This window comes from Salmo salar, chromosome 04, assembly GCF_965601325.2.
Source record: "Salmo salar chromosome 04, fSalSal1, whole genome shotgun sequence".
NCBI lineage: Eukaryota > Metazoa > Chordata > Actinopteri > Salmoniformes > Salmonidae > Salmo > Salmo salar.
Window position 1 is genome coordinate 33,428,912 of NC_138294.1, and position 20,427 is coordinate 33,449,338.

Here is a 20,427-nt window from a genome sequence, read left to right on the forward strand (position 1 = left end):
TTTTTGTTCATTATAATAAAATAAAACACAAAGCACATGAAGCCTTCATAATTCATAAAGGTCATGTTAACTGACTGATATTACCTCAAAGAAGAAAATGTATAAGATCTCCTAAGTTTGTGTTAACCTCAGACCTTATTTTTGGCATTTATCCCAAAACCCTATTCTTTCCCCATTAATTTTCACCATGGGATTGGCTGAACGAACCAGAGGTAAGTCATTTCCGGGTTTTAAGACTACAAGCTGGAGAACTCTATAGAGAAAGTGGTATTTGTTCAGCTTAAAGGTTTATGATTGGGCTCTATCTAGCCTGTATAAAACCACAGAGCAATGACATGACATTGGTGTAGCCTACTTACTTTTTTTATTCGATTCCAATTGATGTAATCCATTAAATACAACTTTCTTTAACTGAAACAAATTCTGGTATGGTAATTTCCTATCAAGATCGGGGGTAAAATATCCCTTGACTGTCCATATTTGAAATGTGTAACTAAATCATGGTCAACCGTGATTGAGTTATACAGCCTATACTTTTTTATCAAATGAAAATGTAGGCTAATAAAGTTATTTCAAATGGCATATATTATATGATTTTGCCATTTAAGGTGAAACGTTTGAATGAAATAGGCCTATTATACTCCAATAAGTGTTGTTACATTTAGCATCCTTACAGTTTCTGATGCTCCTAATAGGTCGACATTTCATTGGAGGCAGGAGTAGAGAACCTAGATGCAGCTGTCTGGTATCATAATCACTTGACACGGTAACAACGTGAGATCAACTTTTTTTCCTGGCTTATTCTTGTGAGTTTTTGGTTGCAAGCAAGTTTGCTTTAACATGCAGGTGCATGTAATCTTCCATTAGTAGCATTTTAAGAAACACAGGGCCAGTGGTATTGCTTAGCACAGTGCTGCATACTGCCTGTTGGCTGCAATGCACCCCCCTGGTTTAGGTGTTCTAGTTGAATAAAAAGTAGTGTTGGAGCTTGATTCATAGCTTCAGCACTGCTGAAGTAAATGTGCATAATATTAAGCTGCAATACTTTACATGTATATTAACATGGGGTATGTGGATCGGGGTGAGGTGCGAGGGGGGGTGCTGTGGGATTATTTAAGATACTCTTTGAAGAGGTAGGGTTTCAGATGTTTTCGGGAAGATGGGCAGGGACTCTGCTGTCCTAGCTTCAGGGGGAAGCTGGTTCCACCATTGGGGTGCCAGGACAGAGAAGAGCTTGGACTGGGCTGAGCAGGAGCTGCCGTCTCGTAGGAGTGGAGGGGTCAAGAGATCAGAGGTGGCAGAATGGAGTGCTCGGGTTGGGGTGTAGGGTTTGAGCATGGCCTGAAGGTAAGGAGGGGCAGTTCCTCTTGCTGCTTCATAGGCAAGTACAATGGTCTTGTAGTGGATGCGAGCTTCGACTGGAATCCAGAGGAGAGTGCTGGGGAGCAGGGCGACATGGGAGAACTTCGGAAGGTTGAAAACCAGGCGGGCTGCAGTGTTCTGGATAAGTTGCAGGTGTTTGATGGCACAAGCGGGGAGCCCAGACAACAGCAAGTCGCAGTAGTCCAGACGGGAGATGACAAGCACCTGGATTAGGACCGTGGAGTTGTCAACCGTGATGGAGAAGTGTTGGAGTGGACAGGTCTTCCCCGGGAGGAAGAGCAGCTTCGTCTTGTTGAGCTTGAGGTGGTGGGCCAACATCCAAGATGATAAACAGTGCATTCGGAACGTTTTCAGGCCCCTTGACTTTTTCCGCATTTTGTTACGTTACAGCCTTACTTTAAAATGGGTTAAATAAAAAAATGGCCTCATCAATCTACACACAATACCCAATTATGAAAAAGAAAAAAAAGGTTGAAACGATTTGTTGTTGTTGTTGAAATAACAGAAATACCTTAGCACTCTATAGAGTAAGTATTCAGACCCTTTGCTATGAGACTAGAAATTGAGCTCAGGTTTATTCTGTTCCCATTGTTCATCCTTGAGATGTTTCTACAACTTCATTGGAGTCCACCTGTGGTAATTTCAATTGATTGGACATGATTTGGAAAGGCACACACCTGTATATGTAAGGTCCCACAGTTGACAGTGCATGTCAGAGCAAAAACCAAGCCATGCAGTCGAAGGAATTATCTATAGAGTGTTGAGACAGGATTGTGTCGATGCACAGATCTGTGGAAGGGTACCAAAAAATGTCAGTAGCATTGAAGGTCCCCAAGAACACAGTGGCCTCCATCATTCTTAAATGCAAGAAGTTTGAACCACCAAGACTCTTCCTAGAGCTGAGTAATTGGGTGAGATTGGGGCCTTGATCAGGGAGGTGACCAAGAAGATGGTAAATAGTTTCCTAGGGTTAGAGGCAGAAGCTTGACATTTAGAATGATACAACGTGGCTTTAGCAGTGCATACAGAGGAAGAGAAGGTAGAGAGGAGGAAGTGAAAGGTTGATAGGTCCTCTGGAAGTTTTGTTTTCCTCCATTTTCACTCAGCTGCCCGCAGCCTTGTTCTGTAAGCTCGCAATTAGTCACTCAGCCACGAAGCAGGAAGGAAGGGCCTGAACAGCCTCTAGTAAAGATGAGGTCAAGCGTATTACCTGCCTTGTGAATGGGAGGACTGGGAAAAGGTGAGGTCAGAAGAGGCAAGGAGGGGAAAGAAAGAGTAAGAAATAAATTAACTGAAGGCAGACATCGGGAGGTTGAAGTCACCAAGTACAAAGAGCTGTGAGCCATTGTCAGGAAATTAGTTTATCAAGGTGTCAAGCTCATTGATGATGTAAGATGACAACAATGTCAATCTTGAGTGCACAAGTTACAGTGACAGCATGGCATTCAAATGAGTAGATGGACAGATGAGCGGAGAGATGAGGGAGAAAAGAAAAAAACTCCACTTAGGAGAAATGAGTAGCCCTGTGCCACCACAAGAATCTCTCAAACTATGAGAGAAAACGTAGTCAGATGTAGAGAGATCAGCTGGAGTAGCAGTATTCTCTGTGGGGATCCATGTCTCCGTCAGGGCCAAAAAGTCAAGGGACTGAAGGGTACAATAGGCTGAGATGAACTCCGCGTTTTTGACAGCAGATCGGCAGAGACCAGGAATTCCACATGGGTTGTGCACACAGGGTACACTAAATTAGAAGGGTTGCAGCCAAGGGGTGGGGAGGATCTGGACAGCTTACAGTGAGATGAGTGAACAGGTATAAAAAACACACATCTGAAAATAACTAGGTAAGATACTCAAGTGAGAGAGTGGTGTGGAACCTTCCTCTCTTTCCTACCTCAAACAACTCGGCAGAACCGTCTTTGTTTCGGTGACGGTCTTAGTTTTGCAACGAGATCATCGGTTTCAGCTGCCGCTGAGGAAACAGGGGAGACTGAAGAACTAATACTAATTGCTAATTGCCTTGCAAAGGTGAAGAGCACACCTCCTGATCGGTACGAATTGCCTAGGAGAGGAGAAACCACTCCCCCTCTAACACATCCACTGATTACCAAAACAACAACAGTCACAAATTGCCCTGCCCTTTAATCCTGGTTGATGTGCCAACAATCATCTGCACGTTAACCACCAAGTAGGCTGCTGGGAAGACAGGCAGCACTTGAAGTAGAAAGACAGTTAAAAAAAAAAAACATAAAAGACAACAAAATATAAGACAAAAATTATACTTTTCAATCCTGGAGATATCAGGAGTCCTCTAGCTAGAGAATGACCCAGAATAGAGGAATAGAGGAAACCTTTAGACCGTGCCAGTTCAATTCAAGATGTGTTTTATGCCCAAAGAACATCCACAGTCCCTATTGATCACCACCATGGGTACACCCACAATGTTTCATTATTCAGGCATTCGCCTAACAGTACCTTAAGCTTGTAAAGATAATAGTCTGTACGCATCAAATAGATCCAGATTATGACAATACAGTGCTCTCTACTCCTCAAGCTAATTTTGATTTCATTTTGGAAAACAGGATAATAAGAAACTTAAGAGGAAAACAGTGATGGCGCTAAGCTAGGCTCAGTGCGGCTTGACAGAGCAGAACGGTACCTGAGGCCACTAACTCCCTACTCAGTCTCAGAGCACCTAACCTTATCTGAACCCCATTCACCTGGGCCCATATTTATAAAGCGCTTCAGAGTAGGAGTACTGATCTTATACTTAAAAAAATATATATATATATTTTATACTTTAACTTTTTCACACGTACCAACAAACAGATGTGATCATTCTACAGTGGTCCCTGCAGCGTACGCTCAAACCGATGTGATTAGAATGCTTATTTTGAAGGTCCAGTTTCGATTGATGCAACAGTCAGCATTTGAGCTGGCCACACTGTTTTTTCACAGAAACATTTTGCACAAACACAGTCCTTACAAAGTTATGTCCTGAATGTGACCAGTTTATTTTCGGATGTAATGTTCAGACATTCAGAGAAGTAGTGACAGCCTTACACAATCCTCCAAACCGCAAAAAAGATGAACATAACACAAGCAGTCATATTTAGATAACTCTCGGCTGACAGAAACCACAATATGAATTAGGCAATAGCAATTAGTATTTATAATTCATCACATCACGGGTGTGCTCACCATTGATCGAAATAATTGAGTAAAACACTTTCTAGCAATCTGAAGTTATCCGACGATGGGTAGTTTGTGCGCGCCGCCATGTTTGTTTTTTACTTGAAAGATGAGAGAACCATTCCTTCACCTCAATTTAACATCTTTGGTCTGACAGACGTTTACGTGACACCCACTTTCCCAACAAGTTCGACAACAAGTTAGAGCATATGAAATCTTACACTACTTCTCTACTATTCAAATCTGAACAAAAATATCTGCTAGCAATCAAAAGTTACAGCAGTTTGTCGGAGTTTAAAGTGATGTAAAGTAGCTAGCTAACGTCAGCTAACAGCTCTCTTGTGAACACCAAGAAAGAAGCTACAAGGAGGCAGCCAAGCCAAGAGCGCGTCGTCTTCCTTCTCAGTATCGTACACCATGCTCTAAATAACTCAACTGGCTAGTTTTCCTGTCTGTAAAGAGAAGAGTGGGTTGTACATTGATCCTGCTACCCTGATTGGATAGATGGAAGCCGTCTACCTTCACTTGCTTCCTATTTCACCTAATCACTTCTGATCGCACGTTTCGGTCTAATCATTTAAATTACTGCGGCCTCCTGTCAGCCTGCTACTATGATAAATCAATAGGCGAGGACGTTTGCTAGTAGCTATCAATGTGAATTATATCTAACAAGCGATGTGAGAGTAGGGAAAGAAGAAGAAACGCTGATCTGCATTCTGACTGAGTGACAGCAAACTTGTCTGCCAGCTTGCCCTCCAAGTTTGGAGGACAAGACACACAGTCACACACACACATCCGCATGCTGCTCCTAATCTACAGCTGTTTTGTTCTATAAACCTGCAGATAGATATTTTTCCAACATCTATTTAGGCATAATAAAACACTTTTCCGTTCAAGAGTATCAACTGTCAATTTATGGATAAGAATAAGAGTATAGCCAGGTTGCCACACCCCTAATAACAACACACTAGAATCTGATACGTAAGGGGAAAACCTTTTTCAGTTTTTTATTGCGTGTGAAAACTTCTTTCAGTTTTTACACAGGTCAACATAGACATTTTAATATGAAGGAGAGTTGTGTAGTCTATTTGGTTCAGTCAGTCAGCATCAGTGATTTGTATTTTCCGGCAACTTTCTGAAACGGCACAGCCAATAGTGATGATGCTTAATGATAAGCTACTTCTGGTGGAAATGAAAAACCTTCTCAATTAAATGTTAACTACGAAGTGGCCTATGCATACTGTACCTGGTAGAATGATATCAATCTAATGGCCATTTGTTTTGCAAACTCTTGCAAAACACACCCAAAATCTAAATGTATATTTTTTCCAGACCTCAAAAGCAGCCCTTGATGTGGTTTACGCATTGTTGTGGACTTAGAACATCCAATTGTGTTGTTTTTCTCTTTAAAAAGTGTGGTTTTGAGAGCAAAAACCTACAAAAAAATGGGGGGGGAATGAAACCTGAAAAAACGAATTGGAGAAAACAGAATATGGGAAGAAACAAGACGAATCAGGCAAAAAATAAAATCGATTTTATAGGGCCCTATGTATGCTATGCTCAGTTAACATGTGTGTGTCCCTTGGGTTTAAAGGTGCTCAGAGGGAAGGGGTTCCCCTTTTCTGGCCAGTGGGTCCCTCTTCCCACTGATCTCCCTCCAGTCCAGAGAGGACTCTCATCCAAATACATAGTGATTTTTGGGGGTTTATTTGTATAAAACATTGTCTTCTGTGTTCTATTATTACAGTTTGCAAATACTGTCGTGTTCTAGTAGCAGAGTGTATACAAGTGTAGTAGTCCAAAGTAATACAATTGATATATAGTAGTATGTCAAAGTAATCAGACCAATTATTTTTCTACATTTAACTTTGACTATAGGTACAGTAACTGCTTTGCTTTAAATAGTAAAGTATAACTTCTTACACTACCACAATAATACTTTTAAAGAGCTAAATCAAGCCCAACTACTTTACTTCATGTGAAGTTACCATCTAGTTCATTGTGATCTTACAGGCAAAACTTATACTAGATCAGCACTCCAACTCCGAGATGCTTTATGAATATGGGCCTGGGGGTGGAGGTGACCTTCTCACTGTTGAAACTCTATGGTTTATCCAGAGGTATTGTTCTGATACATAGAAAGGTCTCTTCATATACAATAGCCTAGCCTGGTGCTCCAGTCCGTTCGTGTTTTAGCCAACTTCACACTCCATCTCTCTTGTCTCTGTGGTCTGTAGAGTGTGGACACTCTAGTGCTTCCAGTCCAATCCTTATCACTCATATTAATTCCCAGTGGAGGTGCATCTCCCATATTTCCTGTCGGCCTAAGGCCATTTACCCAGCAGGCCTCCCAGTTTAAAGGGGCAATCTGGAATTAGTACAAACATGTTTTAACTCAAATGGATGGCCAGTTCTTGCTTCCATATCTTCATCTATGAATTTGAGAGTTGTTACATTTATCCAGCCCCATACCTTAGCTGTTTAGCAAAAAGTGGTAGGGTGACAGCTTTGTTGTTGTTTGAATCCCAGATTGCCCCTTTAAGGAGCCTCTTAGTCTTACTGCCAGGATGGACAGGGCCTGACCCACCCACTGTGGTCGATACTGAATCCCATTGGCACAAATTTCTAAGAGACAAAATGGGTCAAAATCCCAAACAAAATGTAATCTGTTTATTGGAGTGTGTACCAAAAATCTGGGGCAGTTTCCAATAAATGTTTCCGGTTTCTGTTTAACACAACAACTTTCTTAGGAAGCACATTTTATTCTCAAAACCAGAAAACAACACTGACAAGTCAACTGTTCTGACGGTCTGAGTATGCCTGTGACTCACAGAGTAGACAGTCCGGAGAGTATATCCAAGTGTTGACTTTTGACATCAGTACGAGATGGAGGGCCAAGCTCACAGTGCCTCAGGAGTCCATTAGCATTCAAAGCTAGCGCTGCATGTCAAAAAGCAACTACGTCAAAAAAACAAGGTCGATGGAGGAACGGCGACCACGAGTCAGAAAAAACTAACGTCTCAAATTGTTTTTTCATAGACTTAAAGGTCTGTGCTGTGTTGCAGCGATCAGGTTGTGTTGCTAGGTTTTCGTCTGCGGAGATTGACCAATGTGCTGGATTAGGTGACCCAGACTGTAACGCAATAGTTATTGTGAATGTCGAAACCCATAAAGACACAGTAAATCCTCCATTATCTTGTAATAAACACACTGAGTTTGTCCCCATAGTACAGTATGGGTGTAGTATGTGTGTTTTGATGTATTGTATGTCGCCGTAGTACACTAACCCTTTGCCAACTCACTTGAGTGATTTTTTGGTACTTTGAAGATACAGTCAAAAACTCACAATAATCACATCTATCTGTCTGTGAAAATCCTAGTGGATGGCGTATATAGCATTGCTACTGCCTTAAGGTTCCTGAGACCTGAAGCGCTGTCACCCCAGAACCAGAGATGCCTTTTTTGGGTCAGTGGTACTAACAGAGCATCGTAAATACGTTGTGTTTGTTGTGTCGTGGGTTATAATCTCAGGTCTGATCTGGATTTACCTTCCTCTTGGCCCGGAGCTGGCTGTGGTAGTTGTCAGATGAATCCCCCGGAATCTCTCCCCCCCACAGCGTCACCCCGACGATGGTGTAGGTGATGCCCATTACCATTAGGGGCAGTAGGTAGACCAGTAGCATCACAATGATATGAAACCTGGCCACGACAGGGAGAAGAAAACCAGAATGTAAACAAAGATGATTGATTAGAAACAACAATGAGCAAAATGGCTCTGGCCCATTTTTAAAGAGGATATATATGCGGGCAGAGAAGTAAGGCATGAGAGGAGGGAGGAAAATAAGGGTAAGGTAAACTAGACATGATAAAAAGAGCAGTTCAAATCTCACAGAGAGGAGAGAGAGAGAGAGAGAGAGAGAGAGAGAGAGAGAGAGAGAGAGATGAGAGAGAAAGAGAGTAGAGAGAGGAGAGGGAGAGAGAGAAAGAGAGTAGAGAGAGAGGGAGAGAGAGAGGAGAGAGAGGGAGAGAGAGGGAGAGTGAGGGAGAGTGAGGGAGAGAGAGGAGAGAGAGGAGAGGGAGAGCGATACAGAGAGAGAGGAGAGGTGGAGAGATAGAGAACGAGAGGACCAGTGTGCACTTCCAGAGAGGAGAAAAGCAGAAGGGAAGAGAGAAAAGCTTACTGTAGGTGCTAATAGGATGACGTGTTTATACTGTAAAACAACAAATGCTAATGCTGCCATAATGCAACCCTGAAGAAGGCCACGAGCTGAAATAACTATAAATACACTTTTCTATCAACTTCCACTGTCCTCCAAGAGTTGCTGAATATCCTCCTCACTTCAGTTTGCTCCTCAATTCATGCACCTTGGTTGGAGAGCGAAGTAGCGGCAGAGTTCCCATAATGCATAAGCTACCATAAAGTGTAACCATGTAAAACTGAGTGAAATGAAGAGGCTTATGATGATGAAAGAGGGTGTTAAACACGTCTCATATGAAGTAGTCGTATAGACGTCTAGAATGAGGTGGCCTGGTGCGATGTACCACGGCCAGCATGAGTTCAAATATGTCCTACTGCTTTTTCAGCACTCTCTCTCTTATCTTTCACCTCTATCTCTCTCTATCCAATAAACAAATAAACTTTAAAGATACAATTGAAGTCGGAAGTTTACATATACTTAGGTTGGAGTCATTAAAACTCATTTTTCAACCATTCCACAAATTTCTTGTTAACAAACTATAGTTTTGGCAAGTCGGTTAGGACATCTACTTTGTGCATGACACAAGTCATTTTTCCAACAATTGTTTACAGACAGATTATTTCACTTATAATTCACTGCATCACAATTCCAATGGGTCAGAAGTTTACATACACTAAGTTGACTGTGCCTTTAAACTGCTTGGAAAATTCCAGAAAATTATGTCATGGCTTTAGAAGCTTCTGATAGGCTAATTGACATCATTTGAGTCAATTGGAAGTGTACCTGTGGATGTATTTCAAGGTCTACCTTTTTTGTAGACCTCCACAAGTCTGGTTCATCCTTGGGAGCAATTTCCAAACGCCTGAAGGTACCACGTTCATCTGTACAAATAATAGTACGCAAGTATAAACACTATGGGACCACGCAGCCGTCATACCGCTCAGGAAGGAGACGCGTTCTGTCTCCTAGAGATGAACATACTTTGGTGCGAAAAGTGCAAATCAATCCCAGAACAACAGCAAAGGACCTTGTGAAGATGCTGGAGGAAACAGGTACAAAAGTATCTAAATCCACAGTAAAACGAGTCCTATATCGACATAACCTGAGAGGCCGCTCAGCAAGGAAGAAGCCACTGCTCCACAACCGCCATAAAAAAGCCAGACTACAGTTTGCAACTGCAAATGGGGACAAAGATCGTACTTTTTGGAGAAATGTCCTCTGGTCTGATGAAACAAAAATAGAACTGTTTGGCCATAATGACCATCGTTACATTTGTAGGAAAAAGGGGGAGGCTTGCAAGCCAAAGAACACCATCCCAACCTTGAAGCATGGACGTGGCAGCATCATGTTTGGGGGTGCTTTGCTGCAGGAGGGACTGGTGCACTTCATAAAAATAGATGGAATCATGAGAAGGGAAATTATATATTGAAGCAACATCTCAAGACATCAGTCAGGAAGTTAAAGCTCGGTCACAAATGGGTCTTCCAAATGGACAATTACCCCAAGCATACTTCCAAAGTTGTGGCAAAATGGCTTAAGGACAACTAAGTCAAGGTATTGGAGTGACCATCACAAAGCCCTGACCTATAAATCCTATAGAAAATGTGTGGGCAGAACTGAACAAGTGTGTGTGAGCATGGAGGCCTACAAACCTGACTCAATTACACCAGCTCTGTCAGGAGGAATGGGGCAAAATTTACCCAACTTATTGTGGGAAGCTTGTGGAAGGCTACCCGAAATGTTTGACCCAAGTTAAACAATTTAAAGGCAATGCTACCAAATACTAATTGAGTGTATGTAAACTTCTGACCCAATGGGAAATTTATGAAAGAAATAAAAGCTGAAATAAATCCTTCTCTCTACTAACCTACTATTGGAATTGTGGACTGGTCATTTCTTTGTCGGTGGGCAGGCGTGCAGAATCAGCAGGGGATCAAATACTTTTTTCCCCCACTGTAGCTGCCAGGTCGATCTCTACGGGATCTGTTAGTTTGGGAAAGTTCATCATAGCTTGGTAGCCACCCCTTTTGTGCGTCATCTTTTACCGCAGCTGTCCCTTCCAATTGGAGTGATTGTTCCCACCCAAGCTCGAAAACCGAGCTGTCCTGGCTTTTAGCCCAGCTTGCTTTAGATGCTTCAAAAGCTGTGCTTGCAAGCTCTCGGAGTGTCGAGAACGGGAAACCAACGTGGCAGTAGGGCCCAAGTAGTTAACCTTTTCACACGTGAGTTCCAAATATCTCTAACGGTCGCCCCAGCGTGAGTTGTTTTATGCACGTGATGTCAGAATGCACTCACTGTTCCAAAATGGGATTAGTATGCAACAGGACAGTTAACACGCGCTGCCTGCTAATTATTTATAGGCTATGTTTCAACTTGTCAATTTCAAATTATTTTCTAACAAGTTGTATTTTCTAACAACTTCTTACGTCCCAACTTCAACTTCTTACGTCCCACCTGGCCAACATCCGGTGAAATTGCAGAGCGCGAAATTCAAACTACAGTATTATAAATATTTAACTTTCATAAAATCACAAGTGTAATACATCAAAATAAAGCTTAACTTGTTAATCCAGCTGCCGTGTCAGATTTCAAAAAGGCTTTACGGAGAAAGCAAACCATGCGATTATCTGAGGACAGCGCCCAGAAAACACATGAAAAACATATTTCAACCAGGCAGGTGCGACACGAAAGTCAGAAATAGCGATATAAAAAATGCCTTACCATTGATGATCATCTTCTGTTGGCACTCCAAAAGGTCCCAGTTACATCACAAATTGTCCTTTTGTTCGATAATGTCCTTCTTTATATCCATAAAAAAATACAATTTAGCTGGCGCGCTTCAGTCAATAATCCACCCAGTTTCCCTCCATCAAAATGCATACAAAATTAATCCCAAATGTTACTAATAAACTTTTCCAAACAAGTCAAACAACGTTTATAATCAAACCTTAGGTACCCTAATACGTAAATAAGCGCTAAAATTTAAGACGGAGAATCGTTATTGTCTTTACCGGAGAAAAATACCAAAGAACGCACTCTCTTCCACGCGCTTGGAAACACTACAGCCAAAATGGGAGCCACCTAGAAAAACTACAATTTCTGGCTCATTTTTCCAAAAACCAGCATGAAACTCTTTCTAAAGACTGTTGACATCTAGTGGAAGCCATCTAGTGGAAGCCATCTAGACATCTAGTGGAAGCCCTAGGAACTGCAATCTGGGAGGACTTGGCCTTATAATAAAAGTGATAGCCATTGAAAATAGGGGTAGGCTGATTTTTTTTGGGGGGGGGGGGAATGGTTTGTCCTCGGGGTTTCCTCTTTAAGGAATACCTGGGATAGGATATAGTAATCCTTCTAACCCCCCCCCCCCCCCCCCCCCCCAAAAAAAAAAATGATATAGATGTACTATTGTAAAGTGGTTGTTCCACTGGATATCATAAGGTGAATGCACCTATTTTGTAAGTCGCTCTGGATAAGAGCGTCTGCTAAATGACGTAAATGTAAATGTAATGTAAAATGTAAATTATTCTGACATTTCACGTTCTTAAAATAAATGGTGATCCTAACTGACCTAAGACAAGGAATTCTTACTAGGATTAAAAGTCAGGAATTGTGAAAAACTGAGTTTAAATGTATTTGGCTAAGGTGTATGTAAACTTCCGACTTCAACTGTATATACTGTATTTTTTATAAGGCTTGAAGGAGGCTAGTCTACAAAGGAGGCTCCTGGGCTAAAGGTGCCGTTACTCACATGAAGGGGTCGTCCTCCTTGCGGGGCCAGGCCACATAGCAGATGGTCCGGCGGGGCAGGATGCGGATGGTGGAGTAGAAGCAGAGGGGGAAGGCCAGCACCACGGCCAGCGCCCAGATACACATGATCACCACCTTGGTGGCTGTGGCCGACAGCCGTGGCTTCAGAGGGTGGATGATGGCCATGTACCTGCAGGGGTCAAGATGTCGAAATGGGGTTGAAGGTCAAACATAAGGAAAGGGAAAGGGGGATACCTAGTCAGTTGTACAACTGAGTGCATTCAACTGAAATGTGTCTTCGGATTTAACCCAACCCCTCTGAATCAGAGGAAGTCCGCTCATTCAGGGTGTGTGGAGTCAGGGAATTAATTGGATGTCCCATTCATTCATTTAGTTTTTGTAGTGGCAAATTACATAAATGAATGTGTGAAGGTTATATAACATGTTTGACATGCAATTTGAATGATTTCATTCAATTCCTGTACTGAATTGAGAAGGAATTGACATGCAATTTGAATGATTTAATTCAATTCCTGTACTGAATTGAGAAGGAATTGACTGCAACCTTGCTCCTGTGTTTCCAAAACACAAAGATGTTCAGAAATCCACTTGAGGTCTGGCGGTCTCTCTTGTAACATGGATTCATTCATATCAAACCAGAGGCTTTAGAACAAAGCCACGGACAAAGCTGAAACAATGGATCGTCCAAATTAGTGGGAGATTACTCTAAACACGCTGTAAGCCTGGGGACACACTTTATTATGCTTCTGTGTCCTCTGATTTGCATTACTTTATGACTGTCCATTACTGAGAGCCACGGCTCGTTGATGCTAATGCTAATTATTATCTCCTTTCCTTGAATGAAGCGCCTCGCTAACAGACAAGTTCCCCTCCGGACTCTGTTTCTGATAACTTTCAGAGCCCTGGCTGCCACCTCAATGACATTCGGAAATCCCCCAAAGGGCCATCGCTAGAGAGCAGTCCGTGCAGTCCCTTAACTCGTCTGTAATCACTTGCCATTTAATCTGAGTGGCACTTGGGCCCTGGTATTGAGATGAGAGGAATTCAGAATTAGTCAATTTAACTTCAGTAGCAGTCCAGGTGAATGAAGTGTGTGTGTGTGTGTGTGTGTGTGTGTGTGTGTGTGCGAGTACGTACAGTGCTACTGGTTGATTAAAAGAGCCGAACCACGCAGGGGGCTGCTCTTTCAGGGCTTCATTGTATTTCATCACAGAAATCTCATTCTGGTGTTTTCCTGAGGTCCTTTTCTTAGGCGAAAGCAATACCCAAGGGCAGCCAAGACCAAAATTGATACTTGCAATGAAGCATTTCGTCATTTCTTTAGGCATAAAAGGGATAAAGGGTGGAAGTAATGCATGAAAAGGGTAGAGGGTGAAAATCCTGCAGTAGCCTACACATCAGTCTTCCAAAATGTCTTACGCTCCCTTTGCATCACAAAATTAGCAATGAAAGAATTTGAGCATTTCATTCATTAAAGGCCCAGTGCAGGCAAACACTGGATTTATCTGTGTTCTATATATATTTCCACACTATGAGGTTGGAATAATACTGTGAAATTGTGATAATGACCTTTAAGTGTAAGAGCTGTTTGAAAAAACTGCCTAAACTCAGCCTGTTTTGGTGGGATGGAGTTTTATCCTGCCTGGTGACACCACCTCTCTGCCAATAACAGCTGACTTACTTGAGAAATTACTTTTTGCTAAGAAGCGATTCTTGTCTCTTTTTGACTATTTCACATTTACATTTTAGTCATTTTAGCAGACGCTCTTATCCAGAGCAACTTACAGTAGTGAATACATACATTTCATTTTCATTTCATGCATTTTTTTTTTTTTGTACTGGCCCCCCGTGGGAATTGAACCCACAACGCTGGCGTTGCACACACCATGCTGGCATTGCAAACACCATGCTCTACCAACTGAGCCACAGGGATTAATTGAAACAATCACAGTAAGGTACTTAATTTTTATGGAGAAATGATTTGATATTGAGATAAAAACGTCTGCATTGGATCTTCAATGATTTTGTAACTTGCATAGTCTCAGCCGGTAACATCAGTTATGGGCTGCTACGCCTAACCTGACCGTCTAAGAATAACGAAGAATAATGAAGTGAGGGACTTGCTTGAAGAGTGTCAACTACCAACAATGGTAAATCAAATCAGTCCCATCTCAAAGAATACACTCGCTGACAGACTGGCACCTCGTCACACTCTTCCCGCTAAACGTGAGTGTGTGTGGGAAGATGTCTTGCCGTTTTTATTATAATAGGTGTGTGTAGGAGTCTTATCTGAAGTGCTGTTCACTCAGGAAATGAGTTTTACTTCCACAGGAAATAGGGATGGAGGGGTGGAATGGGGGCACATTCTGCCCTTAATAGAAGGTGGGGCACATTTACGGTTGGCCACCACATTGCAACCCTGTGCCATTTCCAATGCGACAGACTGTCTGGATTGCGCTGCACATCAGTTCAGCCATGCAACAAGTAGGACTGGAGGTTATGTGTTTCAATCTGGGTCAAATCTATGTTCTCTTGTCCTCTTCATCTCTGGCATGGGGGGATCAAATCGAAGGGACACTTAAAAAAGATGGAATTTGTCTGCCTCGGCTGCAGGAAGGTCATGGAGAGCAGAGCCTAAAGGATGCTCCTTTTGTGTTGTCGCAGCGCTGCAGGAGATACCAGTGGCTCACACTCACTACTTCTCCTCCATTATCACACCATAGCTCTGCCGTATATGATGTAACATGGGGATATTGATCAACATCAAATCAGCCAGAGTCCCATTTGAAATGATAATCTCATTAAGTGACAAGAGAGTCATTGGGGGATGTGTGTGTGTTTTGTGTGTGCCAAGCCACTTGTGTTTGATGCAAGGTTGTGTGTGCGTACATGCATGCCTTTTATGGAAGTGCTGTGTGTGTGTGTGTGTGTGTGTGTGTGTGTGTGTGTGTGTGTGTGTGTGTGTGTGTGTGTGTGTGTGTGTGTGTGTGTGTGTGTGTGTGTGTGTGTGTGTGTGTGTGTTATTTTTACAAACCAAGTCTGGCATCTGGCTTTGGCTAGGGTATAAACAACCCTTCAGGCCTGTTGTGTCGGGAAACAATTCACTTTGAGGTCAAAACAACAAGTCCTGTCTTGTCTGTCTCATCTCTTTAGCAGACTATCGGAGAATGGTGTCAACAGTAAGACAGCAACTCATAGTGTTTGACTGACACCCCGTTGAGTGAATACGATTCAGTTAAAACGCCAATTCCAATCAATCTGCTGTCAAATGAGTGAATCATTTAAATTCACTGCAACCAATCAACCAATCAATTTCTTATAGAAATAAGAGGAGAGATGACTCTCTGTGAACACAGTGCATACAGTGTATATCAATGCACTTCATAGTTAACACCAGATCCGTTTGTGCTATAGCCAGCTCCTCTGATCATAATCAAGCCATGTATTGGCATGACAAGGCATAATAATGACCTTAGGAGTTGGCAAGGCAGCGCAGATCCAAGAATACTATACATATTTAACTACACATTTATCTAAGGGGTAGCGTTTCTCTGAATGGTCAACTGATGTGAAGTGGATGCACACTAACACAACCCTCAGAGGCACCTCCATCACCAGAATGGATGTGTGTAGGCTTCCCCAGTGACAACCCCTGAAGACGCCATTAATAAGATATTAGCGTCTGAAAATGTCCAATAATAGTGCGGGCTTGTGCCAATTTGTCAAACGACTGTAATTAGGGGCGTTGTCCAAATGTAGGTTTTGGTTTCCTCGAGTGTAAGTAAAGCCCAGTGAAGAGTGATTACTGGTTTGGTCATATGAGTGTATACCTACACACACAAACACACGCACGCGCTCCGACGCTACACTGCCACCCCCTACACAGATGCAAGCACATGATCGCCCATGCACGCAGGCACGCACACACACACAAAATACTCTGCCACCCCACATGCAAGCAGGCCATCAGCGTCGTGGTCAATGTGACGTTCTACTTGCTACACAGAGCGTGTTGTTTTGAGAGCAGAGGAGCAGAGGGGAAGAGCGTCCTTATTCTATTTTTTTCCTACTGTACCATATTCATTGACTATGCAGAAGTGCAATAGCTTTAGTCCTGTTTCTCACAAGTACTCATTCAATTGTTGCTAGTGGTTGTACTAAATGATCCTCTAATTACACAAGTTGCTTTTGTATACAATGTGAAAATAATCATTGTAGCTTGTTGGTTTCTTCTCGCCAGTATCTTCTTGGCTTCGTAAATCTTAGTAAAATAACCAATGGTGTCTAGTGGAGGCCATACGCAACCAAAATCAACTTGATTTCTAATGATTTAAATTCACAAGATAGAATGAACACGTGTGTCAGCCATGGAGAACTGAACCTCAAGAGATTCTTGAGCTTGGACGCTGCCATTGGACGTGACGCAACGCAAGCACAACATGGACAGTATAGAGGCTTTCAGTGATTTCAAAGGAAGCATCCCCGTCTGGATAGATGGCAGTCGTCTGGATATTCCATGTCTCTTGACATGACTGCCAAGGTAAGTTCAAAATATTTTTCACCTCCCTGACCTCCATCAAGAAGATGAAAAGCGTGGTTAATTTCACGGTTACTAATCTTTTTTATCTTTTCATTATCCTCTGTGGTCGGTGCTGCTTTGAACCTCTCCACTGACTCCAGAGGCATAAGTGTACACACATGCATGTACGTAGGCATCCACATACACAGACACACAGGCACGCATCATGCACACACGCAAACTCATGATTACACATGCAATAGACTGCCCTCCCCAGCATAGACACACATAGGCATGCACACACACACACACAAATTAACATTCATGCATGCATGCATGCACAGACACACGCTCACACACAATATATACCCTACACACACACACACACAGGCATGCACACACACACACATACACACACACACACAGTAACTCACACAACACACTGTCATCCTACACATGCAGGTATGCACACACACACACACACACACACACACACACACACACACACACACACACACACACACACACACAACCTACTGCCTAGATAGAATAAACAAAGAATCGTACATTTCCTTAAACAGGAAAAAATGCAGCCATGGTGTGTGATCTCCATTCAATAACAACTTGAGGGAGGGGGGGGGGGGGGGAATACCAGTCCCCTACAACCTCATCAGCATCACCATGAAGAGTGAATCCTATGTTTTTTTTTACTGGTGGAAAATGCTTGTAAAGAATCATGAGAAGTGCTGAATAATAAAGTGTATAGATCACCATCATAATCATAATAATTCATAATTAATCATAATACATAAATACCATTATTGATTTAAAAAGTAGGCATGATCAGCATAAGTTTCCTACCTATCAACGGCAATTGCAGTCATCGAATAGATGCTTGCGAACACGGAGGTGACGGGGAAAAAGTTGTGAAACCTGCAATAAGCCTCTCCGAAGTACCAGTCTCCGTGGGCAGCATATATAAAATTAATTAATGTGTTGAAGGCGGCCATGGATGCGTCCGAAAATGCCAAGTTCAAAAGGAAATAGTTGGTGACTGTCCGCATTCGTTTGTGGGCGAGAATTATCCATATGACAATGAGGTTTCCGAACACAGCCACCGCCAAAACGGAGCTGTAGGCAACCGACCACAGGGCAACTTGCCAAGGCGGCTGAACAAACTGATTCGTAAAGTTCCCGGTTGTTATGTTCGATCCATTGAGTGCCACAGCTGCCATTATGACTTAAATTGTAACTTCCTACTGTGGAATAAGTAGTTTTTTCAGGCTGCTCTTCAGAGAAACAGAGTAGATAGCTCCACCACCGCGCGCAACGCACCTCTCCGCAATACGCCAGTAAAAATTATCTCAACTTTGAATAAAAAGACCTGTCAGCTTCGACTCCACCGCAGTCGCCTGAACGCATCCCGTTTAGAATTTTAGCTTTGAGTGCATGCCTCTACTTCGGTGAAGATGGCAAAATACGAAGTATAAGTTTCCATCCGCATCCACCACTTGCCTCCTGTTGAATGTGAGCGCGATGGCACCGCGGGGCCCCCAAGCATATGCAGTATAAACTGTGCGCGCAGATAATGACGTACCACCAGTAGAAGCTGGCACAAATAGGCTAGAAAACTCGATTGATTCTGACACTGCTAATTTTAAACTCGGTGCTGGACAAAAAGGTCGGATCAGGTCGGATCTTCTTACCACATTTGATCAATTCTGTCAAATAATTAGGGCTTTGATTTGTTACTGATATCTTTGCAAATATGAACTTTTGAGAGATATGTTTTATGTATAAGTGCAAACAGTAGCCTGTTAGTCATATACCCTAAATGTTTCCACCATGGCATGATGGCATGCATCTATCTCATGTTAGGTTGATGCAGCCAAAGCCTTACAAAAATAACGTCAACAAAATCACCAGAAAAAAAATACATGTGGTTTTCGGATATAGGTATGAAGACATATGTTTGAATAAATCACGTGAAAAATGTCACCAATCAGACACATGGTTTTTGGACACCTGTGAAGATTCACATGACTCAGAGGTTGTTTCCCAACATTTCACATCTGATATTCTAAATTTGACATAGGAATGTGCTTTGTAAATGGCAGGATTAGCACCCAGGTCTCCCACTGGAGTAGCCAATGTCTTGACCATTAGACCAAGAGGGCCAACAATGGGTTTCTCTTCCAATGTACTGTATATTTAAATGGAGTTAATTCCAAATTCAGAATTTGCTCGAATTGAGCTGTAATTTAAGATTTTTTATATATCAAAAGCATTACAAGAATATGTCTTGACTTTGTGTAAAGTATCTGTTAGCAAATTTTGGTAAATTGATAAAGCACACTTTCTTTAGACTCAATGTCAATTTTTTTCCATTGCATCATTGTTTTTTGCTGTATAGATTATGTATTTTGGATGTTTTCAGTGTATTTGAAATGCTTTCAGACCATGTGATTAATCACAATAAAAGAAAAGAGTGCACTAAAATTGAGTGCTGAGCAATTACCCGAAATGTTGGTTATTTTTTGTTTTTTAAACAACTAATGGACCGATGTCGGTTCTATAATTAGAGATTTTTTTTCAGTGACCGCAATGCGCAGTTTCTCAAGAGATAAATCAAGATCAAGCCCGAACTGTGCGATGTAGTAGGGAGTTGTAGTTTCCAAAAGGCCAATATTCTACATAGTTTAGCCCAGAAAACATGGTAAGTAATTACAATGACCATAATCCATTGCGCCCCTACTTGTCCAGTCTGAGACAGAGAGAAGAAGCCAAAGAATGCTCGATAGAGAGGGATAGAATAGTTGGTTCTTGAGGTATCTCTACCTGAAATGACTTGATCTAAAAATAATAGTTGGTATTCAGCAGTCATAAAAGTATGCCTTATTTACTTTAAAGAACTACTAAAATAGGACATTTTTGTCAGACAGCATAGGAAGCAGCTCTATAGAGATGAGATGATGACTTGGAATGAAATAATAACTTCATCAAACAGGCCTAAAACAAATGTAATATACACAACTGACATGTTTTATTAGAGTAAAGTCATCTGAATAAATGATGGTTGATAAGCAGACAGTAATGTGTAGTCACTACCCTCATGGAACTGTTAATAATAGTTTTATTCTGTGATGTTGCAGCATTCAACCCACATAATGCATAGTGCATTTAATGTAAAAAAAAAAATAATAATAAGAATTGTGAATACCATGTTTCTTTTTTTTTAATCGAACCGAAACCGGGCCGACTTCAAAAAGCACTAATCGCTTAGCACTAACTAACTTGAATTACCTGATTAACTCTGACAACCATAATTCAAAATTATTTATTTGTAGAAAAGTATCTGTTCACATT

At 41.9% G+C, this 20,427-nt stretch overlaps 1 protein-coding gene across 1 annotated transcript in view; it reads right to left on the bottom strand.

Moving 5' to 3' along the window:
• Window positions 1-18,606, bottom strand: part of LOC106602710 (neuromedin-K receptor) — a 37,355-nt gene extending 18,749 nt beyond the window's left edge. The window contains exons 1-3 of the mRNA XM_045716773.2: window positions 17,923-18,606; window positions 12,523-12,711; window positions 8,121-8,271 (exon numbers count right to left, since the gene is read on the bottom strand). Coding sequence (XP_045572729.1) covers window positions 8,121-8,271; window positions 12,523-12,711; window positions 17,923-18,296 — 714 coding nt within the window. The 5' untranslated portion in view covers window positions 18,297-18,606. The remainder of the gene's footprint in view (window positions 1-8,120; window positions 8,272-12,522; window positions 12,712-17,922) is intronic.
• Between the last annotated feature and the right edge of the window lie 1,821 nt (window positions 18,607-20,427).